Raw genomic sequence first — 22,316 nt, forward strand, 5'->3', positions numbered from 1 at the left:
TGTAAGGATTCATTCAATCTTTTCAATTCAAAAAGCCCGCCAGATAAAACGCAATTTTGAGATCGAAATCCAAGTCAGTAGATTACCATGGTTACAGGTAAACAAGCAACAGTTGAACAGCTGTAGAGTAGCGGTCTTTTGTCAGTTATAATAGAGATAACACTATCAAACTTCCTCGTTATTCTCGTTATCTTCTAATCGACGTCACTACTCAGTCCATGTGTTGAGAGATGACAGTTCGATTCAGTAGCTGTTTACTGATAGCACTGATCTCAGGTAAATACCGGTAGCTAGAAATGGCCGAAAATCGCTAAGACGGTGTGAAAAGTCTGTGAGCTTCACTTAGTTATTAGTGTATTCTACTTACAGTTGGTGACTCATGGTGTCACGATGTATATCGTAACTAGAGAAAGGCATTGAATTTAGGGCTCATTTATTCGACGCTCGGCTATCTTTCATAGAATCTGAGGGGTCAACGTTCAAGCCAGCCACTGGCCTACCGCTCAGCGTTGCTGCGCATCCTCTCTCCCCTCCCTCTCGGTCACTGAGGGAGGCTCGAGAAAGGCCAGCAAGAGGCAGTCGAGTTCGGAGAGCCAAGTCGAGCGGTCGAGAGAGGTGAGAAGGAAGCAGCGAGCAGCTAGCAACGTCACAGTACACCGGTACTAAGTGAACTCCGATTCCTTCAGCGACCGGGAGTTGTGTCGAGGTTAAAGTCAATTAGCCTCTCACACAGTGAACTCCACTGCTCTACACTCGTTTGGGCGAGTGTTAAACGACACTTAACCTGTTTGGACGACGGGTTGCCTGTTTCGACCAACGACAACACGTCAGGTTTGGTCGAAACCTGACTCCCCATTGGTAGGCCACCAGTGGGGCATCGAGGCGAGATAGGACATCCAGGAAGGTCAGGAAAGACCTTTCCCGCAACTCCGCGGACGATCCGGACCCCAGCAGGACAGCTAGTGCCCGGCCAGTAGGACTTAGGAAAGTCCAGAGTGCTGGCCGCCGCAGCGTGCTGGTCCAGTGCGGGATCGCAAGAGGACGTCTAGGAAGGCCAGGAAAAGCCTTTCCCGCAACTCCGCGGACGATCCGGACCCCAGGAGGACAGCTAGTGCCCGGCTAGTAGGACTTAGGAAAGTCCAGAGTGCTGGCCGCCGCAGCGTGCTGGTCCAGTGCGGGATCGCAAGAGGACGTCTAGGAAGGCCAGGAAAAGCCTTTCCCGCAACTCCGCGGACGATCCGGACCCCAGGAGGACAGCTAGTGCCCGGCAGAAGGACTTAGGAGAGTCCAGAGTGCTGGCCGCCGCAGCGTGCTGGTCCAGTGCGGGAACGCAAGAGGACGTCTAGGAAGGCCAGGAAAAGCCTTTCCCGCAACTCCGCGGACGATCCGGACCCCAGGAGGACAGCTAGTGCCCGGCCAGAAGGACTTAGGAGAGTCCAGAGTGCTGGCCGCCGCAGCGTGCTGGTCCAGTGCGGGATCGCAAGAGGACGTCTAGGAAGGCCAGGAAAAGCCTTTCCCGCAACTCCGCGGACGATCCGGACCCCAGGAGGACAGCTAGTGCCCGGCCAGTAGGACTTAGGAGAGTCCAGAGTGCTGGCCGCCGCAGCGTGCTGGTCCAGTGCGGGATCGCAAGAGGACGTCTAGGAAGGCCAGGAAAAGCCTTTCCCGCAACTCCGCGGACGATCCGGACCCCAGGAGGACAGCTAGTGCCCGGCCAGAAGGACTTAGGAGGTCCAGAGTGCTGGCCGCCGCAGCGTGCTGGTCCAGTGCGGGATCGCAAGAGGACGTCTAGGAAGGCCAGGAAAAGCCTTTCCCGCAACTCCGCGGACGATCCGGACCCCAGGAGGACAGCTAGTGCCCGGCCAGTAGGACTTAGGAAAGTCCAGAGTGCTGGCCGCCGCAGCGCGCTGGTCCAGTGCGGGATCGCAAGAGGACGTCTAGGAAGGCCAGGAAAAGCCTTTCCCGCAACTCCGCGGACGATCCGGACCCCAGGAGGACAGCTAGTGCCCGGCCAGTAGGACTTAGGAAAGTCCAGAGTGCTGGCCGCCGCAGCGCAGTGGTCCAGTGCGGGATCGCAAGAGGACGTCTAGGAAGGCCAGGAAAAGCCTTTCCCGCAACTCCGCGGACGATCCGGACCCCGGAGGACAGCTAGTGCCCGGCCAGTAGGACTTAGGAAAGTCCAGAGTGCTGGCCGCCGCAGCGCAGTAGTCCAGTGCGGGATCGCAAGAGGACGTCTAGGAAGGCCAGGAAAAGCCTTTCCCGCAACTCCGCGGCCGATCCGGACCCCGGGAGGACAGCTAGTGCCCGGCCAGTAGGACTTAGGAAAGTCCAGAGTGCTGGCCGCCGCAGCGCACCGGTTCAGTGCGGGATCACAAGAGGACCTCTGGGAAGGCCAGGGAAAGCCTTTACCAGAGCCCCGCAACCAACCCGGACCCCGGGAAGACACCCGGTGCCCGAGGACTAGGACTCAGTCCCGACACGAAGCCCTTTTCTCACGACTAACACTGCAAGGTTCCTGTTCCCTTCTTTCCGCGACCAACCCTGTTTGGCAGTGCGAAAGCACGGCCCCTCTTTCCTAAAAGAGGGAAACATTCCTCCAAAGCACTCCAAGCCCTGTTTCAACCCCCAACCCGAGCGAGGGTGGTTGACGGACGCCCCACCGAGACTCCCGTCCCCTGCCGCGGCCCTCCCCAGTCGCCGACTGAGTTTAGCCGGCCCAGAGCGACACTGGGAACTCTGATAGAGACAGGTGTGGGCAAAAATCTACTCAGAAGATTGGCACACGAACGTGGGGCCCAAGGCAGGAGGAGAAAAACAGCAATGAGTGCAGAGGAGAAATGTAGTCGCGCCGGAGAAGACCAGGAGGCGCGAGAGGAAAACAGCGATCCAGGAGTGACCTGGATCTACAAACTCCACCGGAAAGAAGCAGTGGACCTGGCAACAGCAGCAGGGCTACCTACAACAGGTACGATGGCGGAGCTGAGGAAGGTTCTTGTGGACCATCACAGGAAGACGGCAGAGGAAGCCAGCAACCTGAACCAGGCTAGCAATGGAGCTAGCACAAGCTACCACGAGGCGGAAGGAGCAACGTCTCTGTGGCCTCCTGCAGAGGAGGATCATCAGGAGTCTTCCAGACTCGGGAAGCTGCCCGAGGAGGCCTCACCAGCCTCCGATGGCGAATCATGCCATTCATGGGTGTATCGATTGCGGAACAGAGACGCGGTCGAATTACTCCTAGACTCGGTGCCCACAGACGGCACCTGTTCCGAGTTGCGGAGGGCGTTAGCGGAGCAGCGGCAGCGATGCCTCACGATGCTACCGCTGCCTCCCGCTGAAGAGGCGGTGATACAGCCAGCGCCACCGAGGTCAATGTCGGCGCATGTGGACGCTGGCCCACAGTATCACGCGAGACCTGCATTAGTGCGACCAGAGGAGTCGTCGGCGCACCAGTACAGGCCACGACAGGCACCGCACTCACCGGTCCGGGCTGCAGCCCACCATACACCATTTATGGACCCAGGGACGGTGTGCGATAAGGTGCGAGGATGGAGGTTGTCATATGATGGCAACGGAGACGCTCCTAGCTTCCTAGAGCGTCTCGAGGAGTTACAACAAGCCTACGGGCTGACAGGGGAGCAGCTGTTCCCGGCGCTACCAGAAATGCTAGCGGGAAGGTGTTCCTTGTGGATGCGGAACCGAAGAGGGTTCTGGCGGCATTGGAACGACTTCGTAATGGACTTTCGGTCCCGTTATTATCCAGCAACCTATGAGGAGGATCTGGATGCTCAAATCCTGGGTCGACGGCAGCGTGAAGGCGAGGCTATCGATGACTACGTAGAAGAACTTCAGACTCTCATGAGGAGAAGAGGAGATTGTTCAATCAATCACCAGCTACAGAGGCTGTACAAGAATCTTCTACCCCGGTACAAGCTGTACATTAGGGAAGCTGAAATCTATACCGTGGACGATCTACTCAAGCTGGCCAGGCAGTATGAGAGGATAAAGTCAGAGGAGAAGAGTGCTCAACAGCGGCAGAGGACTGTGAAACAGGAAGAGGTTCGTAAACCTGTGAAAGCACGCCCCGAGCCAGAGCCTACAACTTCACAACGGCGAGTGGAGCCGACTCCAGTAGGACCTACCTGCTGGCATTGCAAGAAAGAGGGTCACTGGAGGTCGGAATGCCCTGAGATTTCTCTCTGCGTGGGCTGTAGAAAACCTCGTCCCGGTTGCACCTGTGAGAAGGATCAGAAGAGGGCGACAGACAAAGCCGCAGTGGTGAGAACTAGGAACCAACTCCAATTGGAACCGGAGTCGCAGTTCGACAACAGACTGTATACCACAGTCGAGGTAGCTGGCCACCAGTATCGAGCTCTACTCGATACAGGAGCTGAATCCAACTACTTAAGCTTGGCAACGTTTGCGAGCTTAGAGGCAGCTGGATGTGCAAGGAGAACTGCGACAGAGAGAGGCGCGATTCTGGCGAATGGAACCGCGGCGCGGCTATATGGAAAGGTGGAGATCAACCTGAAAATCAGCCAAGAAATTCTTCCCACAGTGATGACGATCATGGAAGGATTATCCCCCGAATTTTTATTCGGCATGGAGTTCCTGCAGGAGCACAGGGTGAAAATCGACACCCGCGCACGCACGGCGGAATGGGAGCCTCAACTCGGGGAGAAGAGTGCTACAACTACCCAGAAAGCTGCGAAGGCCCGAGGAAGAGAGGTGAAGTCCGGTGCAGCCCCGATAGAGAGGCAAGGAAGGTGTCCACAGCCTCAGGAGACACGCGTCTTCATGCTAGTACGTGTCCGAGATGTCTGGCTGAATGCACTGGTCGACACCGGGGCCGAGTCGTCCTATGTCTCTGGAGAGGCAGCAAGGCGACTGAAGGAGTCTGGCGATTGCCAGGTGAAACCAATTAGTCATCAACCGATCTTGGTGACTGGAGAAAAGCTTCCCGTAGTGGAGGAGCTGAAGCTGACTGCCGAGGTGTGTAGTAGACGAGTCTACTGGAGAGTGGCAGTGATCAAAGAGTTAGAATCCGAAATGATTTTGGGATTAAGTCATTTAAGAGCGATTCAAGCAAAACTCGATTTGAGGCAGAGGAGGATGATATTACCTCCGGCTTTAGTGGGACAGGTGGCAGCAGTCGCTTCAGAAAGGGAGGAGTTCGAGAAATTCCTGGAGACGGAGCTGATAAAATTCAGAGATGTGCCAGGTGCGACTCACCTCCTGGTTCATAGAATCAGGCTGAAGGAAGGAGCTGAGCCGTTCCGACAACGTCCGTATCCCCGTAACCCGCTTATGCAAGCGGTGATAAACGAGGAGGTGGACAGTATGCTCGATCAGCGGGTCATTGAGCCGAGCAGTAGCCCATGGAGTTCACCAATCGTCTTGGTGAAGAAGGCTAATGGAAAGATGCGGTTTTGTATCGATTTCCGGCAGATTAATGCACTCACTGAACGAGATGCATATCCTTTGCCGAATATGACAGGCATTTTGGATAGATTGAGGAATGCCAAGTACATTTCTTCAATCGACTTGAAGAGCGGTTACTGGCAAGTACCGTTGGAGGAGCAGAGTAAGCAGCTTACAGCGTTTACGGTTCCTGGAAGAGGGCTGTTCCAGTTCCGGATGATGCCCTTTGGTCTACACTCGGCTGGAGCTACATTTCAGCGCCTCCTGGACCGAGTAATTGGGCCGGAATTGGAGCCTTGTGCTTTTGCTTACCTAGACGACGTCATCGTTCTAGGAGAAACGATGGAGGCTCACATGCTGAACCTAGCTAGAGTGTTCAGTAGGCTGAGAGAAGCTGGCTTGATAATCAATCAAGAGAAATGTCAGTTCTTGAAGCGAGAGCTACGCTACCTGGGACATATAGTGACGGAGCAAGGACTCAGGACTGATCCTGAGACGGTGAGAGCGGTAAACGAGTTCCCAACTCCGCAGCGGCTCAGGATGCTCCGGAGTTTCCTGGGGTTGGCGTCCTGGTATAGGAGGTTTGTCCCGAATTTTTCGGACCTTGCAACACCTCTTCACCGGTTGCTGAAGGTAGGAGTGAAGTGGCACTGGGGACCAGAAGAGGAGAGAGCTTTCCAGGAGATAAAGAGGGCTCTCACTAGATCTCCAGTGCTCACATATCCTCACTTTGAACTACCGTTCACGCTCCAGACAGATGCCTCTGAGTATGGACTAGGGTCTGTGCTTACTCAGGAGGTCGATGGAGAGGAGAAGGTCATCGCCTACGCAAGCAGAGGGCTCAAGGGGGCCGAGCTGAGGTATTCTACCACCGAAAAGGAGTGCCTGGCTGTGATTTTCGCCCTGAGAAAATTCAAGCCGTACATAGAGGGGTATGAGACTACAGTGATTACTGATCACCAGGCTCTAAAGTGGCTTAGAGCTATCCCTAACCCGACAGGAAGGCTAGCAAGGTGGGCCTTAGAGATGCAGCAATATAACTTGGTCATCAAGTATCGAAGAGGGAAGCTAAACGTGGTCCCGGATGCTCTCTCACGAGCGTTGCCAGGAGGCGACGTGCCGGCAAGTCCACAGAAGGTCAGGAGGAGCCCACAGGAGCGGTAGCCGCCATCGTCATGGAAGACGACAGATGGATAAGGAGGATGAAGAACAATCTACTCCATCATCCACAGAAATACCCCGACTATATGGTAAGGGGTGAGGCGTTGTATCGTCACATATGGGCCCGTCAACAACCTCCTGATGCGCCGGAGAGTGATGGCTGGAAGCTATGTATTCCGAGAGGTGCTAGGAGGGAGATACTTCAGCAGAGCCACGATGCCCCGACAGCGGGCCATCAAGGAGTATTCCGGACTTATCACCGGATAGCCTGTCGCTATTATTGGCCGGGCCTGTATGCGGACGTCGCGAAGTATGTGAGGCGCTGTGAGACGTGCATGAAGCATAAGGTGGAGCAGCGGCCTCCATACGGACAGATGAACAGCCAGAGGAAAGTGGTGCGACCCTGGGAGACTGTTAGCACCGATATTGTAGGTCCGCTACCTCGCTCGAAAAGGGGGAATAAATACCTGGTGGTATTTCAGGACCAGTTCACGAAGTGGACGGAAGCTCGGCCGCTAGCTCAGGCAGACAGCAATGCCGTAGCGCGAGCTTTGAGGGAGCTCGTCGTCACCAAATTTGGGGTGCCGAAGCTGCTTATATGTGACAATGGAACACAGTATACAAGTAGACTTTTTAAGTCATACTGTAAGGAGAATGGCATCACATTATTCTATACCCCACCCTACACACCGAGCTGCAACCCTACGGAGAGGGTTAATAGAGTCATGAAGACTATGATACAGCTCTATGTGGGCGAGCACCATGCGGATTGGGATCGCTATGTGGAGGAATTTTGTTTCGCCATGAATACAGCGGTGCATGTAGGCACTAAGTATACTCCTGCCTTCCTCAACTTCGGAAGAGAGTTGAGAGCACCAGGAGATGCTTGTGGTGAGGAGGAAGACGATCCTCGACAGGAGGATGGAGGCACGAGTCGAGCAGCCCAGCTGAGGAGGTTGCAAGTACTGAAACGTGCACAGAAACTCGTTTTAGATAATCTAAACGAGGCCTATAATAATACCAGGAGGTATTATAATCTTAGGCGAAGACCACTGGAACTGAGGACGGGCCAGTTGGTGTACAAGAGGGATTATCATCTCTCGTCTGGAGTGAACCAGTTTGCGGCTAAGCTAGCTCCAAAATTTTCTGGGCCTTATGAGGTAGAGAAAATGTTGAGCGCCTCTGTAGTGTTGCTGAAAGGAGCTGCTGGTAAAATGCTGACGGTTCATGTAAAGGATATAAAAATCTTGCCGCCCCTTCCCGAGGAAGAAGAGGAGGAAGATGGAGAGGACGGCAGCGGAATGCGAGCCGCCCGCGACGGCGGAGAGGACAATGATGGAGGAGCCAGTGTGGAGGAGAGCGGTGACGGCAGGAGGAATCGAGTAAGCCGGGTGTCGCTGCCCACTCGCTGATGGAGTATCGGGGAAGAGTAATTCAACAGCAGCAGTAAGGTGAGTGACCAGGAGGAGAAATAATACCTAAAATTTGGAGGAAAATATATTTGGAAATATAGCCCGTTTATTTATGGGGTTTGAGATAATTGATAGCATTGGAATAGTTGAAACTAGCCTGATATTGGAGCATGAAATAATTATTTCTCGATTCAGAGAAATATGTGAACATTAGGCCTATATTTAAAGGTAGCATTCATAACAATTTTCTTTCGAGTAAATGGTCCTGTTTTAACAGAGTCGAAATTAAGCTGAATGGCAACTCAACCATCCTAGTTCAATTAAAACAGATAAGCGGTTCCTAGGCTTTTTCTGTAAAGTCGAAAAATTATTGTTGCTTTTATTTTCATCTCCAACTATATCGCCATCTTATTGTCTCAGAGCTCTTAATCCAATTCCCCTTGCCAAGCACGGGTCATAGAGATGGAATTTGAATTATTTCATTTATCATGTTGTCGTCCACAATTTGTGAACTGTATAACGATAATAAACATTGGAGGAAATTAATTGTCAGATTTTTTCTGAATAATATTATTTGTCCATGAGGTTTTGGATTGAATATTTATTTTGATCATAAAATAAAGCCGGCGATAATTGCTTGGGTCCGTGGTAATAAATGTATTACGTTACAGAAAATAACAGGAGTTATTTTTCTGTGGATAGAAGTATATTATGTAGCAACCGATTATTCATGGTATTGAATAAGTTGCGTGTGATAAGGCAACCGATTATTCATGGAATTTGAATAAGTTGTGTGTGATTCGGCAACCGATTATTCATGGTATTTGAATAAGTTGCATGTAATTAGGCAACCGATTATTCATGGCATTTGAATAAGTTGCATGTGATTGTAAGTCATAGTGTACTACAATCGTTTTTGTTGGTTTCAAATTTTGATCAATCTCTCTCCAATATTTTATTGAAAATGAAAATATCCATAAAGTGATTTTACTGAAATAAAATCTTCATTATTTCATTATTTCAAATTCATCTCGTTTTGAAAGAAACTGGAGCTGTATTGGTATTACAGTAGTCTATGCTTTATTGTGCTATTGTTTTAATTGTGATTTAGTCACGTTCAGTAGACAGGTCCGAGTTTCCCACGGCCTGTGCTTGTAGACATTTTCTATGGCTATATTTCTATCTTCAATAATATAATTCTAATAAGGAATTTTATGAGAAAAGGCTTGTCATCATCTCATATAGGAATTGGCATTGAGAAACAACATTTTTCCTATTATACCGTTCTGCCAGTTAAATCTGAATTTCAGTGCTACGTGCCTGTTGAGCGGTCGACGCATAGCGATAAGATAAAATAATCAATTTATTTTGTCTACTAAACAGATTATTCTCGTCCGATCCTGCATTGTTTTTCATTTTATGCAATCTAATAATTCCCGTTTATTCCTGTTTTTCCCCGTTTATGGTTGCTTCTCAAACTTCACTTAGTCAGTCCGTTGTAAGCTACCGTGTAGGCAACATCGGGTGACAGGCTACAGTAAAGCGACCTTATTACTAGTGACTTTTTGATTTGCATCTTTATTTCTTTCAACGTTTTTCACTTCAAATAACATCTCCGAATTCTAGTTCTTTTTTTTGGTGCTTTTCCTGGAGTTGTGAGACTTGTGTTTTTTTTATTATTATCTCCAAACTTGGTCAACGCCATCACCAACTGCTCTCTTTTAACATCACTCATCACCACCTCTTATCTTTCTCCCTGTCTACGCCTTCGAGTCCTCTCAACTACCACTTTTTTTTTAAAAAAAAGAGGAGAAAATGCCGTCGTTCCGGGCCTGCTTTACGGATCAGGTGCTGCGGGAAATGGAGCGGCTGTCGGTGACAGAGAAGGCGAGGTTCACGCCTTTTCAGGCGTTGCGCACCCGACACGCGAACCGAACCCCTGAAGGACTTCGGGAGGTGTTGAGGAACCTAAAGAGAGACACTCTCCTCGGGTTTCCTCTGATTCGGGGGGGAGGTATTGCCCTGGCAGTGGTGAACAGGAAAGAGGCTACTACCACCATCTTAGACCCCGGCCACAAGACATCGGCAGACGATCATGAAGCCATCCATGCCATCATGGCTAAATATTGCCAGGTGAAGAGAATGCGCTGCGTCACCAGATGGGAGGTGCAGGTTTTCCAACACAACCGGGAAGGCCTCACCCGGTGGCAATCGGAGCGTATTATAGGTCAACAGCTACTCCGGCTCCTCCAGCAGCGGACTCCGCCGGTGGATAGCATGGTAGAGGCTGCCTCCAGGGAGCTGTTCGAGGAGTTCCCCGCTCTGCGGACGAGCCGCGACCGCAACATTGTAGTCACGGTGACTCAGCCTGCTCACCAACCTCTTCCTAGTCCAGTTCGGGCCGACACTCCACTGCCATCGTCCTCTACAGTCGCTGATACCCCTATGGAGGTCCCGGAGGTCCCCACGGAGGATGAGGACACCTTACTCGAGGGAGGAGGCGGGGGCTTCTCAATCTCACCCGCATACGGGACCTCTGAGGAGGCTGTCCGCCCCGCGACCCCTCCTTCTGCCGTAACGACAACTGCGACCCCGACTGCCCCTACCCCCGTTTGGGTACGAGAAAGAGGACTCACTGAGGCTTGGGGAGCAGCCTCCACCGAACCCCGCGAACTTCCAGGGGGTCCCAGCTGTTTCCCGGTTATCAGCAGCCAGCCATCGTCACCTCCCCGTCCCGCCGCTGCCGTCCACCCGGCCGAATCCGAGGTCTTCGAACTCTCCTCGGAGGAAGAAGAGGAAGACTCATCATTGCCGCCGGCAGTTCGCCTGTCTACCACCGACTGCGGACGAGGCCTCGCCCTAATCACCATTGGGGATCGGCCTACGGTGAGGAAGGTTACCCACCAATCCTTCCGCCCCGGAAGGCGCCCTCGCGCCGGCCGTCCGAGGATCCGAGTGCGCCTCCCGGACGGTCAACGGGCTTGGGTCAAGCCGTAGGTGAGTAGTCACGGACCCCAGGCAGTGTGAAAACACGGCCATGCAGGGCGAAAGCCCGGCACATGCAGTGCGCAAGCACGGCGAAGCAAGGCAGTGTGAAAACACGGCCATGCAGGGCGAAAGCCCGGCACATGCAGTGCGCAAGCACGGCGAAGCAAGGCAGTGTGAAAACACGGCCATGCAGGGCGAAAGCCCGGCACATGCAGTGCGCAAGCACGGCGAAGCAAGGCAGTGTGAAAACACGGCCATGCAGGGCGAAAGCCTGGCACATGCAGTGCGCAAGCACGCGAAGCAAGGCAGTGTGAAAACACGGCCATGCAGGGCGAAAGCCCGCACATGCAGTGCGCAAGCACGGCGAAGCAAGGCATGTGAAAACACGGCCATGCAGGGTGAAAGCCTGGCACATGCAGTGCGCAAGCACGGCGAAGCAGGCAGTGTGAAAACACGGCCATGCAGGGCGAAAGCCCGGCACATGCAGTGCGCAAGCACGGCGAAGCAAGGCATGTGAAAACACGGCCATGCAGGGCGAAAGCCCGGCACATGCAGTGCGCAAGCACGGCGAAGCAAGGCAGTGTGAAAACACGGCCATGCAGGGCGAAAGCCCGGCACATGCAGTGCGCAAGCACGGCGAAGCAAGGCAGTGTGAAAACACGGCCATGCAGTGCGCAAGCACGGCGAAGCAAGCAGTGTGAAAACACGCCATGCAGGGCGAAGCCCGGCACATGCAGTGCGCAAGCACGGCGAAGCAAGCAGTGTGAAAACACGGCCATGCAGGGCGAAAGCCCGGCACAGCAGTGCGCAAGCACGGCGAGCAAGGCAGTGTGAAAACACGGCCATGCAGGGCGAAAGCCCGGCACATGCAGTGCGCAAGCACGGCGAAGCAAGGCAGTGTGAAAACACGGCAACTCTGCAGTGCGGAGCACGGCGTCCTTTTCGCGATGCGAAGCATAGCGTTCCTGGCAGTGTGGAAACACGGCCATGCAGGGCGAAAGCCCGGCACATGCAGTGCGCAAGCACGGCGACTCATTGCAGTGCGGAAGCACGGCGTTTCCCTTGCAATGTTATTTGGGTTCCCAGAACCTGTCTGAGGTGTTGTTCACCTCGTTTTTTGTGTTACCCGCCCCTCCTGGCAGTGCGAGAGCACCGCGACTCTCATCTGCAGTGCGGAAGCACGGCGTCCCCGGCAGTGTGGAAACACGGCAACTCTGCAGTGCGGGAGCACGGCGTCCTTTTCGCGATGCGAAAGCATAGCGTTCCTGGCAGTGCGGAAGCACGGCGCCCCGGGCAGTGCGAAAGCACGGCGTTCCTTTTGCAGTGCGCAAGCACCGCGTCCTTATTTTTGCAGTGCGAGAGCACGGCGACTCATTGCAGTGCGGAAGCACGGCGTTTCCCTTGCAATGTTATTTAGGTTCTCAGAACCTGTCTGAGGTGTTGTTCACCTCGTTTTTTTTGTGTGTTACCCGCCCTTCCTGGCAGTGCGAGAGCACCGCGACTCTCATCTGCAGTGCGGAAGCACGGCGTCCCCGGCAGTGTGGAAACACGGCAACTCTGCAGTGCGGGAGCACGGCGTCCTTTTCGCGATGCGGAAGCATAGCGTTCCTGGCAGTGCGGAAGCACGGCGCCCCGGGCAGTGCGAAAGCACGGCATTCCTTTGGCAGTGCGAAAGCACCGCGTCCTTATTTTTGCAGTGCGAAAGCACGGCGCTTCTTGCAGTGCGAAAGCACGGCGTCCCCCATCGCAGTGCGCAAGCACGGCATGCAGGGCGAAAGCCCGGCCCGCAGGGCGAAAGCCCGGCCCGCAGGGCGAAAGCCCGGCAAAGGTAGTGCGCGAGCTTGACCAAGGCAGTGTGGGAACACTGCAGCCAGATTGCGAGCTCGTCCGAACGTCGTGCGCAAGCATGACACATCGGTCAGTGAGTGTCTGGATTGTCATTACGCGGACGCACACCTTCGCGGTGTGGGAACACCGCGGCAGTGTGAAAACACGGCACGCAGTGCGCAAGCACGGCCCGCAGGGCGAAAGCCCGGCGATTTGTTTCTGTGTTTGTGTGTTTCTGTGTTTTTTGTGTTTCTGTGTTTTTTGTGTTTCTGTGTTTTTTGTGTGTTTTGTGTACCCTGTGTTGTCCCTCCTGGCAGTGCGAGAGCACGGCGCTCTTACCTGCAGTGCGACAGCACGGCGTCCTTCTGCAGTGTGAAAACACGGCGACTCGGCAGTGCGAAAGCACGGCGTCCATTTATGTACAGTGCGAAGCACGACACTTCCCGGCAGTGTCCTGCAAGTGTGACACGGCGCTCCCCGGCAGTGCGAAAGCACGGCGCTCTCACCTGCAGTGCGGAAGCACGGCGTCCTGGGCAGTGCGGAAGCACGGCGACTCGGCAGTGCGAAAGCACCGCGTCCTTATTTTTGCAGTGCGAGAGCACGGCGACTCTTTGCAGTGCGGAAGCACGGCGTTTCCCTTGCAATGCTACTTAGGTTCTCAGAACCTGTCTGAGGTGTGTTCACCTCGTTTTTTTTTGTGTTACCCGCCCTTCCTGGCAGTGCGAGAGCACGGCGCTCTCATCTGCAGTGCGGAAGCACGGCGTCCTCGGCAGTGTGAAAACACGGCAACTCTGCAGTGCGGGAGCACGGCGTCCTTTTCGCGATGCGAAAGCATGGTGTTCCTGGCAGTGCGGAAGCACGGCGCCCCGGGCAGTGCGAAAGCACGGCATTCCTTTTGCAGTGCGAAAGCACCGCGTCCTTATTTTTGCAGTGCGAAAGCACCGCGTCCTTATTTTTGCAGTGCGAAAGCACGGCGACCCCATCGCAGTGCGGAAGCACGGCGGCCTCTTGCAGTGTGCAAACACGGCGTCCCCCATCGCAGTGCGGAAGCACGGCGGCCTCTTGCAGTGTGCAAACACGGCGTCCCCCATTGCAGTGCGGAAGCACGGCGGTCCTTTGCAGTGCGAAAGCACGGCGTTTCTTGCAGTGCGAAAGCACGGCGTCCCCCATCGCAGTGCGGAAGTACGGCGGCCTCTTGCAGTGTGCAAACACGGCGTCCCCCATCGCAGTGCGGAAGCACGGCGGCCTCTTGCAGTGTGCAAACACGGCGTCCCCCATTGCAGTGCGGAAGCACGGCGGTCCTTTGCAGTGCGAAAGCACGGCGTTTCTTGCAGTGCGAAAGCACGGCGTCCCCCATCGCAGTGCGGAAGCACGGCGGCCTCTTGCAGTGTGCAAACACGGCGGTCTCTTGCAGTGTGCGAACACGGCGTCTCAACGCAGTGCGAAAGCACGGCGCAGATCTTCAAGATCTTCTCTGAAGCTAGGCCTAGGATCTGGCCGGGTAGCTTGCTCATTTCTTCGGATGGTGCCGACGCATCACCACCGGTTGGCGAGGAACCAACCTGGCGCCCAGTTTATGTTCGGTCTATGTTGACCGGCGGAGAGGCGGCAGAATGTACTCAGGCATTTGGGACCTTCTGTCTGCCGTTTACCCCTTCCATCCTCACCCCCCCCTCTCCTCCCCCTCTCTTTTCCCCCCCTTCCCTTAGTAGGAACAGTGTGTCACGATGTATATCGTAACTAGAGAAAGGCATTGAATTTAGGGCTCATTTATTCGACGCTCGGCTATCTTTCATAGAATCTGAGGGGTCAACGTTCAAGCCAGCCACTGGCCTACCGCTCAGCGTTGCTGCGCATCCTCTCTCCCCTCCCTCTCGGTCACTGAGGGAGGCTCGAGAAAGGCCAGCAAGAGGCAGTCGAGTTCGGAGAGCCAAGTCGAGCGGTCGAGAGAGGTGAGAAGGAAGCAGCGAGCAGCTAGCAACGTCACAGTACACCAGTACTAAGTGAACTCCGATTTCTTCAGCGACCGGGAGTTGTGTCGAGGCTAAAGTTGATTAGCCTCTCACACAGTGAACTCCACTGCTCTACACTCGTTTGGGCGAGTGTTAAACGACACTTAACCTGTTTGGACGACGGGTTGCCAGTTTCGACCAACGACAACACGTCAGGTTTGGTCGAAACCTGACTCCCCATTGGTAGGCCACCAGTGGGGCATCGAGGCGAGATAGGACATCCAGGAAGGTCAGGAAAGACCTTTCCCGCAACTCCGCGGACGATCCGGACCCCAGGAGGACAGCTAGTGCCCGGCCAGTAGGACTTAGGAAAGTCCAGAGTGCTGGCCGCCGCAGCGTGCTGGTCCAGTGCGGGATCGCAAGAGGACGTCTAGGAAGGCCAGGAAAAGCCTTTCCCGCAACTCCGCGGCCGATCCGGACCCCGGGAGGACAGCTAGTGCCCGGCCAGTAGGACTTAGGAAAGTCCAGAGTGCTGGCCGCCGCAGCGCAGTAGTCCAGTGCGGGATCGCAAGAGGACGTCTAGGAAGGCCAGGAAAAGCCTTTCCCGCAACTCCGCGGACGATCCGGACCCCAGGAGGACAGCTAGTGCCCGGCCAGTAGGACTTAGGAAAGTCCAGAGTGCTGGCCGCCGCAGCGCAGTAGTCCAGTGCGGGATCGCAAGAGGACGTCTAGGAAGGCCAGGAAAAGCCTTTCCCGCAACTCCGCGGCCGATCCGGACCCCGGGAGGACAGCTAGTGCCCGGCCAGTAGGACTTAGGAAAGTCCAGAGTGCTGGCCGCCGCAGCGCAGTAGTCCAGTGCGGGATCGCAAGAGGACGTCTAGGAAGGCCAGGAAAAGCCTTTCCCGCAACTCCGCGGCCGATCCGGACCCCGGGAGGACAGCTAGTGCCCGGCCAGTAGGACTTAGGAAAGTCCAGAGTGCTGGCCGCCGCAGCGCACCGGTCCAGTGCGGGATCACAAGAGGACCTCTGGGAAGGCCAGGGAAAGCCTTTACCAGAGCCCCGCAACCAACCCGGACCCGGGAAGACACCCGGTGCCCGAGGACTAGGACTCAGTCCCGACACGAAGCCCTTTTCTCACGACTAACACTGCAAGGTTCCTGTTCCCTTCTTTCCGCGACCAACCCTGTTTGGCAGTGCGAAAGCACGGCCCCTCTTTCCTAAAAGAGGGAAACATTCCTCCAAAGCACTCCAAGCCCTGTTTCAACCCCCAACCCGAGCGAGGGTGGTTGACGGACGCCCCACCGAGACTCCCGTCCCCTGCCGCGGCCCTCCCCAGTCGCCGACTGAGTTTAGCCGGCCCAGAGCGACACTGGGAACTCTGATAGAGACAGGTGTGGGCAAAAATCTACTCAGAATGGATATTATCAGCAGGTACACTAGAACTTCATAAATCACTTAAATACAACTAGCAACTTAATTACAACCTTAACCACTGGAAATTAATGAAAAATACGCACTAACAAATTTAAGCAATAACAAGGCAGCTCAGTTCTGCCAACATCCTAAGCCATTGAGCCTAAGACATAACTTTGAATGATATTATTTCAACTAATAAAACCTTGACATATTCTTTGCTAATTCAAAAGATGGAATAGGCTATTAATTTTAAGCTGAGTGCTGCCTACAGGAAAAAATTGAGTAGGGTTATTAAGAAAAAATGAGTACTTTTCTCAAGTTACACCGAAGTAACTTCTATTACTTACCGTAGATAGATTAAACATAGACAGACTTATAATGTATCAAGTACACTTCATGCTTCATAGTGGAACACTCACCTTAAGACCATTTTTGCTGTCGATTACTGTGACAATACCTAAAAAGTAACAAAGTTCATCAATGAAATAAATATAGAGCGAAATAACTTCAAAGGACTATACTTCAAAATGTTTAGTGATTGCAGCATATTTTTTATAAATTCATAGACAACTTCTAGATAATTAAAAATAAAAGGAATGATCATGAATTATTGTGGTCTTTTACAAGGTACTTATTTCAGTTGAAAACAAGGTCGTTAATGAAAACACCTTTATAAATCTTGATTCTGAAACACCACATTTTTCCTCGACGATATGAAACATTCCTAAATAATTCAAAATAGCTGAAACTTCATAGTTTTTCTCTCTATTTTATTTTGTGTTCAATTTTCTAGTTTTTTCGAAATTTTATTTCAACTTGGACTACGACTACGCCCCGTTTCGGAAAGTCAATTTTCTGACTCCAGCTGTTTAAAGTCTATAACTTAGCTGAATCCCGAGCTCGGAAACCGGCCCTAAGTGTGTAATGTTGACGCATAGTCATACTTATAGTCATAGTCATATTCATATGGTGATCATGTAATGAACGGACCTGCAGGACCTACAGGTGGGAGGTGGGATCCAAACCACATTGGAAAAGGTGAATTTCAGAGGTTATTCTCTTTTGTATAACAATAATGAATGAATGTGATAATTTCTTGTGGACTGCTACTTACCATCCAAATACAAGTCACTCCCCAATTCTTCATCAAGCCAGAACATTTTCGCTATAGGACCTATAGAATGAAAGCATAAAATTATATTATTAATTGGATATTAATAGCTCATTCCCATGCATTCAAGCTGCAATGACTATGAATGCAATCAAATCAAAAGTCTATTGTAATAAAAATTGCATAACAATGCTTACAAAAAGCATAAACATGTATATTTCTATTATAATGAAACTATTTTTCATTGCTTGATGATTTTATATAATCTTTTTATTGTGCGTGGGTAATATGATAAGGTGATCAAATATGGAAGGCGGCAGGATTCAAACTCACGAGCAGTTGCAATAGAACAGGCTGCAGTTGCAAAACCTCATAAATATTGAGGTAAAGCAAGTAGTGTTTAATTTATAATAGATTCAATTAACGGTCTTAGTGATAAAATGGTTTGTTGAGTTTCTTCAATGTTTATGGCTCTTCATGTTCCTACAAGGCAAACAATATTCCCTGTCAATTTTTCTCTTCAAGAAAATAATAAAGATCCACTTTATTCAATTACATCAATCAGATTTTTGTATTGTGCTCAAATCAAGCATACTAGTAGAATTCTGTTATCTGCATCAACATATTTTATATATTACGTTTGAATGAGAACATTTAAAACCAGCAGATTTCATTTCTAACAAGACTTGACTAGATTGTCATCATAATCAGCACCAATTTACACATCTAATGCTCCTCAAAATATGTATCCCATATTGACATATTTAGAATATCAGTAATTCATTCACAACAATTTACAAAGCCGGAAATTTTGATCTTACACTTCGAAGTACAATAATTTGAACCATCCATCATTGTTTGAAATATAGAATAGTATGACTCCTTTATTTGATGACGTGTGTAATTTAATACAGTTTACAATCTAATGGAGAAAAAAAAAAAACCTAATCTAATAGAAAAGTATTCCAGTGAATACTCACCAGGATCAGCTAAACCTGTAGTCTCCAATAAAATATAATCGAATTTTCCACGCTTTGTCATCAAATTTTCAATTGCTTTCACTCCATTATCTCTGAAATTGAAGGGTGTATGACAGGGTAAGTAAATTATTTGTACCTATTTTTTGGGAAATAAATTATTGGTTATGCAAGGTCTACAATAAAGCAATTGAATAATATACCAGGAATGCATAAGCAACAAAGACAATGAATAAGAATATTATGAATATTGAAAATATAGTAGATATGAAAGGGGTAAAAACTAGGTGATTAAATTATAAATTTTTCATTTTATTTTGACAGTAGGCTACATGATTATGACATTATAGCCGAAATTGTCGAGGTAAAAGCTTGAAAGAAGAAGGAAATTCAAACTGTTTTTCAAAGTTGTCAGAAGAATATCTCCTGAGGAGCGCACATAAATAAAACCGAGAATTAAAAAAAATAAATTGAAGGGATAGCACAGAGAAGAGATAGACAAAGGTGACGACAAGAAGGATGCAAGAGACAATAACTGTAGAATCTTGCAATTTAAAGATATAAATTATGCATATAATTTTCATTTCAGTGGATGAATTACAACTATACCAAGGATTACCAATTCCATGCGTAATTACTTCGTATCTGAATCAATCAAATTTTCAAATTCAAATTCAAATTTATTTCTCAAAAAACATACACAATTATAATAATCTAATATTATAACATATAAAAATAATACAAGAAAAATACTATTAAATATATAAAATGATCCCAAAACTGCAGTATATTTTTTTATGTCCATCTATGTTTAAGGAGTAGCCTACAAGGTAAAACCTGTGCGTAGACCTAAGTTGCAGTAATATAGGTATTTATTCAATATAAACTAAGAAATTAAGCCAAAATAAGAACAAAGATTAGTGGAACTTACACACAAATATAAATTTGTAGATTAAATTAGATAAAAGTTAGTAAAATACAATAATTATTATTCTATGATAAAAAAAAACAAAACATAAAAACAAGAAACAGTTGGTGCTTAGAAGATTTTTTCTTCAGTTTTATTTGATCTTATCCATTCCTCAATCTCGCAATTTAGTTTTTTGCTCCGGCTTGTATTGGCAACAAAATGAGTAGGAACAAGATTTATTATCCTCTGTGATAAGTAAGTGAATTGTCTTCTACATACATTCAAATCCATCCTCTCTTGATGGAATGTTTCTCTAATAGGACGTAGATTTAAATTCAAGTTTCTTTCACGATCAATCAGAACAACTAATCTGCAGTGGTTTAAAAAAGATTCAGTAACGAGAGTTGTAGCACAGATAAAATAAGTGATATTTACTACTAAGTAAATAATTACTAAGTCGTCTCTAGTTGTAGCTTTCATCTACAGATAATGAATCACTGCATGGCAAAATTGAGTGTAAACCTATCAAATTTAGTTACAATTCAAGTTTCCTTCATATTTTTGGAAGCAATGAATATTTAGGAAAATGCGCTTGGGAAAATTTTATGTTTGATTAGGATCGGAGACCCAGAACAAGATTCAACAGTTCGAATCCTAACTTTCTGGATCATCTAATAATATCTGGATAATCTATCTTGTTTTTCCGAGATTTAATACTATAAAAGGTGAAATTATATGAATGAGTCAAGAATCTTCAAGATTTCAAAACGCTGAATTGAATTGTATGCCATAAGAGTTCAAAATTTCGGTACTGGAAAATATCAACTATAGATTTTGATTAATAATGTTGGTGGAATAATACTAAGGCAGTTACAATGGTATGGACATGCACAGGTAGTGAGGGATGATTGTAAGACAAAATATTATGGATATGAGAGATTTTAATTTTAATGTACGGTGAAGAACAGATGGACGTCCAATATATTCGTATGAAGATCGGGTGGGAGGAGGTAGAACGGAGAAGAGGAAAGAGAGTTCCAGAAATGAAGGGAATGACGATGGATATGGGAGAAATGCATCGAGGCTACCGCAACGCTGTAATAGCACACTGGGGAGAGACGAAGAAGAAAAGATTTTTATTAACTCAAATTTATCATTACTCACTTGACTGAACAACACATACAGCCATTCCTCAACTCAATCCATTCTTCGAAGAGGTTTCCTTCATTTTCCTTGATTGAAATGCTCTTCTCCATCGCACTACCTGCAAACAGCCCCACCATGCAATGATAATATTGTCTACATGAAACAATAACAATTGGGCTATATATGAAATCTATCATTGGGATAAATTTCTAGTAAACTAATGTATTTGGATCAGCCAAATTTCCACAGCTGAGGGATTTTATTGTCACCTAAGGCCTATATTAAACAGACCGAATAAACGCGTAAAGACGGGCTGAATTATTTTGCACGACTATATGGTCTTTTTCACAGAGATTTACGGCTCTCGCTCCTATATGGAAGCATATTTCGCTCTAAATACCACGTTTTTTACACCAGGAGCCTCTTGTTGTACGACAGAGCCCGACGAATCTTACTCCTACCTAACACCGTGCATATCTACCACCCTACCATATCATTTTAGTCCTTGAGCTCAGTCGTAAAATAAATCATAGAGCTGTTGCCATGTGCAATATATTTTGCACACAGAGAGCGGCCGAGAGGCGTTCCAATTTCTACGGTTCAAGTTCATTGAACAAAATGGTGGTGGTTTAACACAAGAACTTTTTTTTAATGCGGATGATGTCCACATACGCTTTTTGCCTGTACGTGGGCAATGAGTAAATCTCAGTAAAAACTGAGTAAATCCAAGTCATTGATTGAGAAAGGCTCACTAAACTCAAATCAGTTCAACAAATTCTTTACAGAGAACATAGATAAAATTGTAGTTGAAGTTGAAAGTAAAAGTTCCAGTCATAGTGCAATGGACTTTTTGAGAGCTGGTTACTGTGCGCCCATGTCTCAATTTGAATTTGAATTAGTTGAAACATATAACATAATTTATATAATCAAGACAATGAAGGGGAGTAATAGTGCAGACGTCTATTAAATTAGTCCCAGGATGCTTAAACTCAGTCTTGATTATTTTATAGATCCTCTTACACACTTAGTTAATGGTTCAATCCTTGAAGGTGTTTTTCCACAGAGCTTGAAGTTGAACAAAGTTCTGCCCATATATGAAAAAGGCTGCAGATCAGATTATAATAACTTTGGGCCTACTTATATAACCACTACTGTTTCAAAAGTATCTGAAAAGGCTCTAAATGATCAAATCGTGGATTACTTCAAAAGAAACAATCTTTTCAACAATTCTCAGTTTGGATATAGGACTGGAATGAATACGGTTAGAGCTGCAATTGATCTATACAGGTATTGTCTGAATTCTTTAGAAAACAAGAAATTTACTCAGACTAAATTGTTTGACCTGTCAAAAGCATTTGACACTGTATCGCACAAATTGTTGCTAGACAAGCTTGCATTTTATGGCTTCCAGGAAAGATCTTTGAGACTGGTAGAATCTTATTTGGGGGATCGATTCCAGAAGGTTGTTTTTGAGGAATCTGAGTCACAGTATCTATCTGTCTCCCATGGCATGCCTCAGGGATCTATTTTATGACCTGTTTTGTTCATCGTCTACATAAATGATCTACCAAAAATTGTAAACCCACCAGCTTGCCCACAGTAGTTTCATTGAGTCAAGCTTCCCAGGACTTGGCTGATTCGATCGAGAGCTGGGGTAATTCAAATTTATCACGTGTAAACTCTGATAAAGTTTAGAACTTGACTATCAGTTATAATAGAAGACTGACTATAAGTGAGGAGAAAGAGGCAAAGTTTCTGGGCTTCACACTTGACACTTGCCTTAGTTGGTCCCAGCATATTGACATTATTGCTAGCAAGCTAAATAAGGGGGTCTTCTTAAATAGAAAACTGAGGTCATATGTCAGGTTGGATGTTTTAAAGATGATTTATTACGCTCACATCAATTCTCATTTGTCATATGGTACCATACTTTGGGGTTCCAGAGCTTACAGTGGTAGACTTTTTAGAATACAGAGAAAGGCTATCAGACTGATTTGT

The 22,316-nt window shown here is 48.9% G+C and overlaps 1 protein-coding gene across 1 annotated transcript in view; it reads right to left on the reverse strand.

The window, feature by feature from the left end:
- The window catches only part of LOC111045964 (COBW domain-containing protein 1), a 186,375-nt gene that overhangs the window by 162,516 nt on the left and 1,543 nt on the right, over positions 1–22,316 (reverse strand). Inside the window, exons 2-5 of the mRNA XM_039421806.1 lie at positions 20,337–20,436; positions 18,266–18,357; positions 17,289–17,348; positions 16,594–16,631 (exon numbers count right to left, since the gene is read on the reverse strand). Of these exons, the coding sequence (XP_039277740.1) occupies positions 16,594–16,631; positions 17,289–17,348; positions 18,266–18,357; positions 20,337–20,436 (290 nt within the window). The remainder of the gene's footprint in view (positions 1–16,593; positions 16,632–17,288; positions 17,349–18,265; positions 18,358–20,336; positions 20,437–22,316) is intronic.

The sequence above is a fragment of the Nilaparvata lugens genome, chromosome 2 (genome assembly GCF_014356525.2).
Source record: "Nilaparvata lugens isolate BPH chromosome 2, ASM1435652v1, whole genome shotgun sequence".
In the NCBI taxonomy this organism is placed as follows: domain Eukaryota; kingdom Metazoa; phylum Arthropoda; class Insecta; order Hemiptera; family Delphacidae; genus Nilaparvata; species Nilaparvata lugens.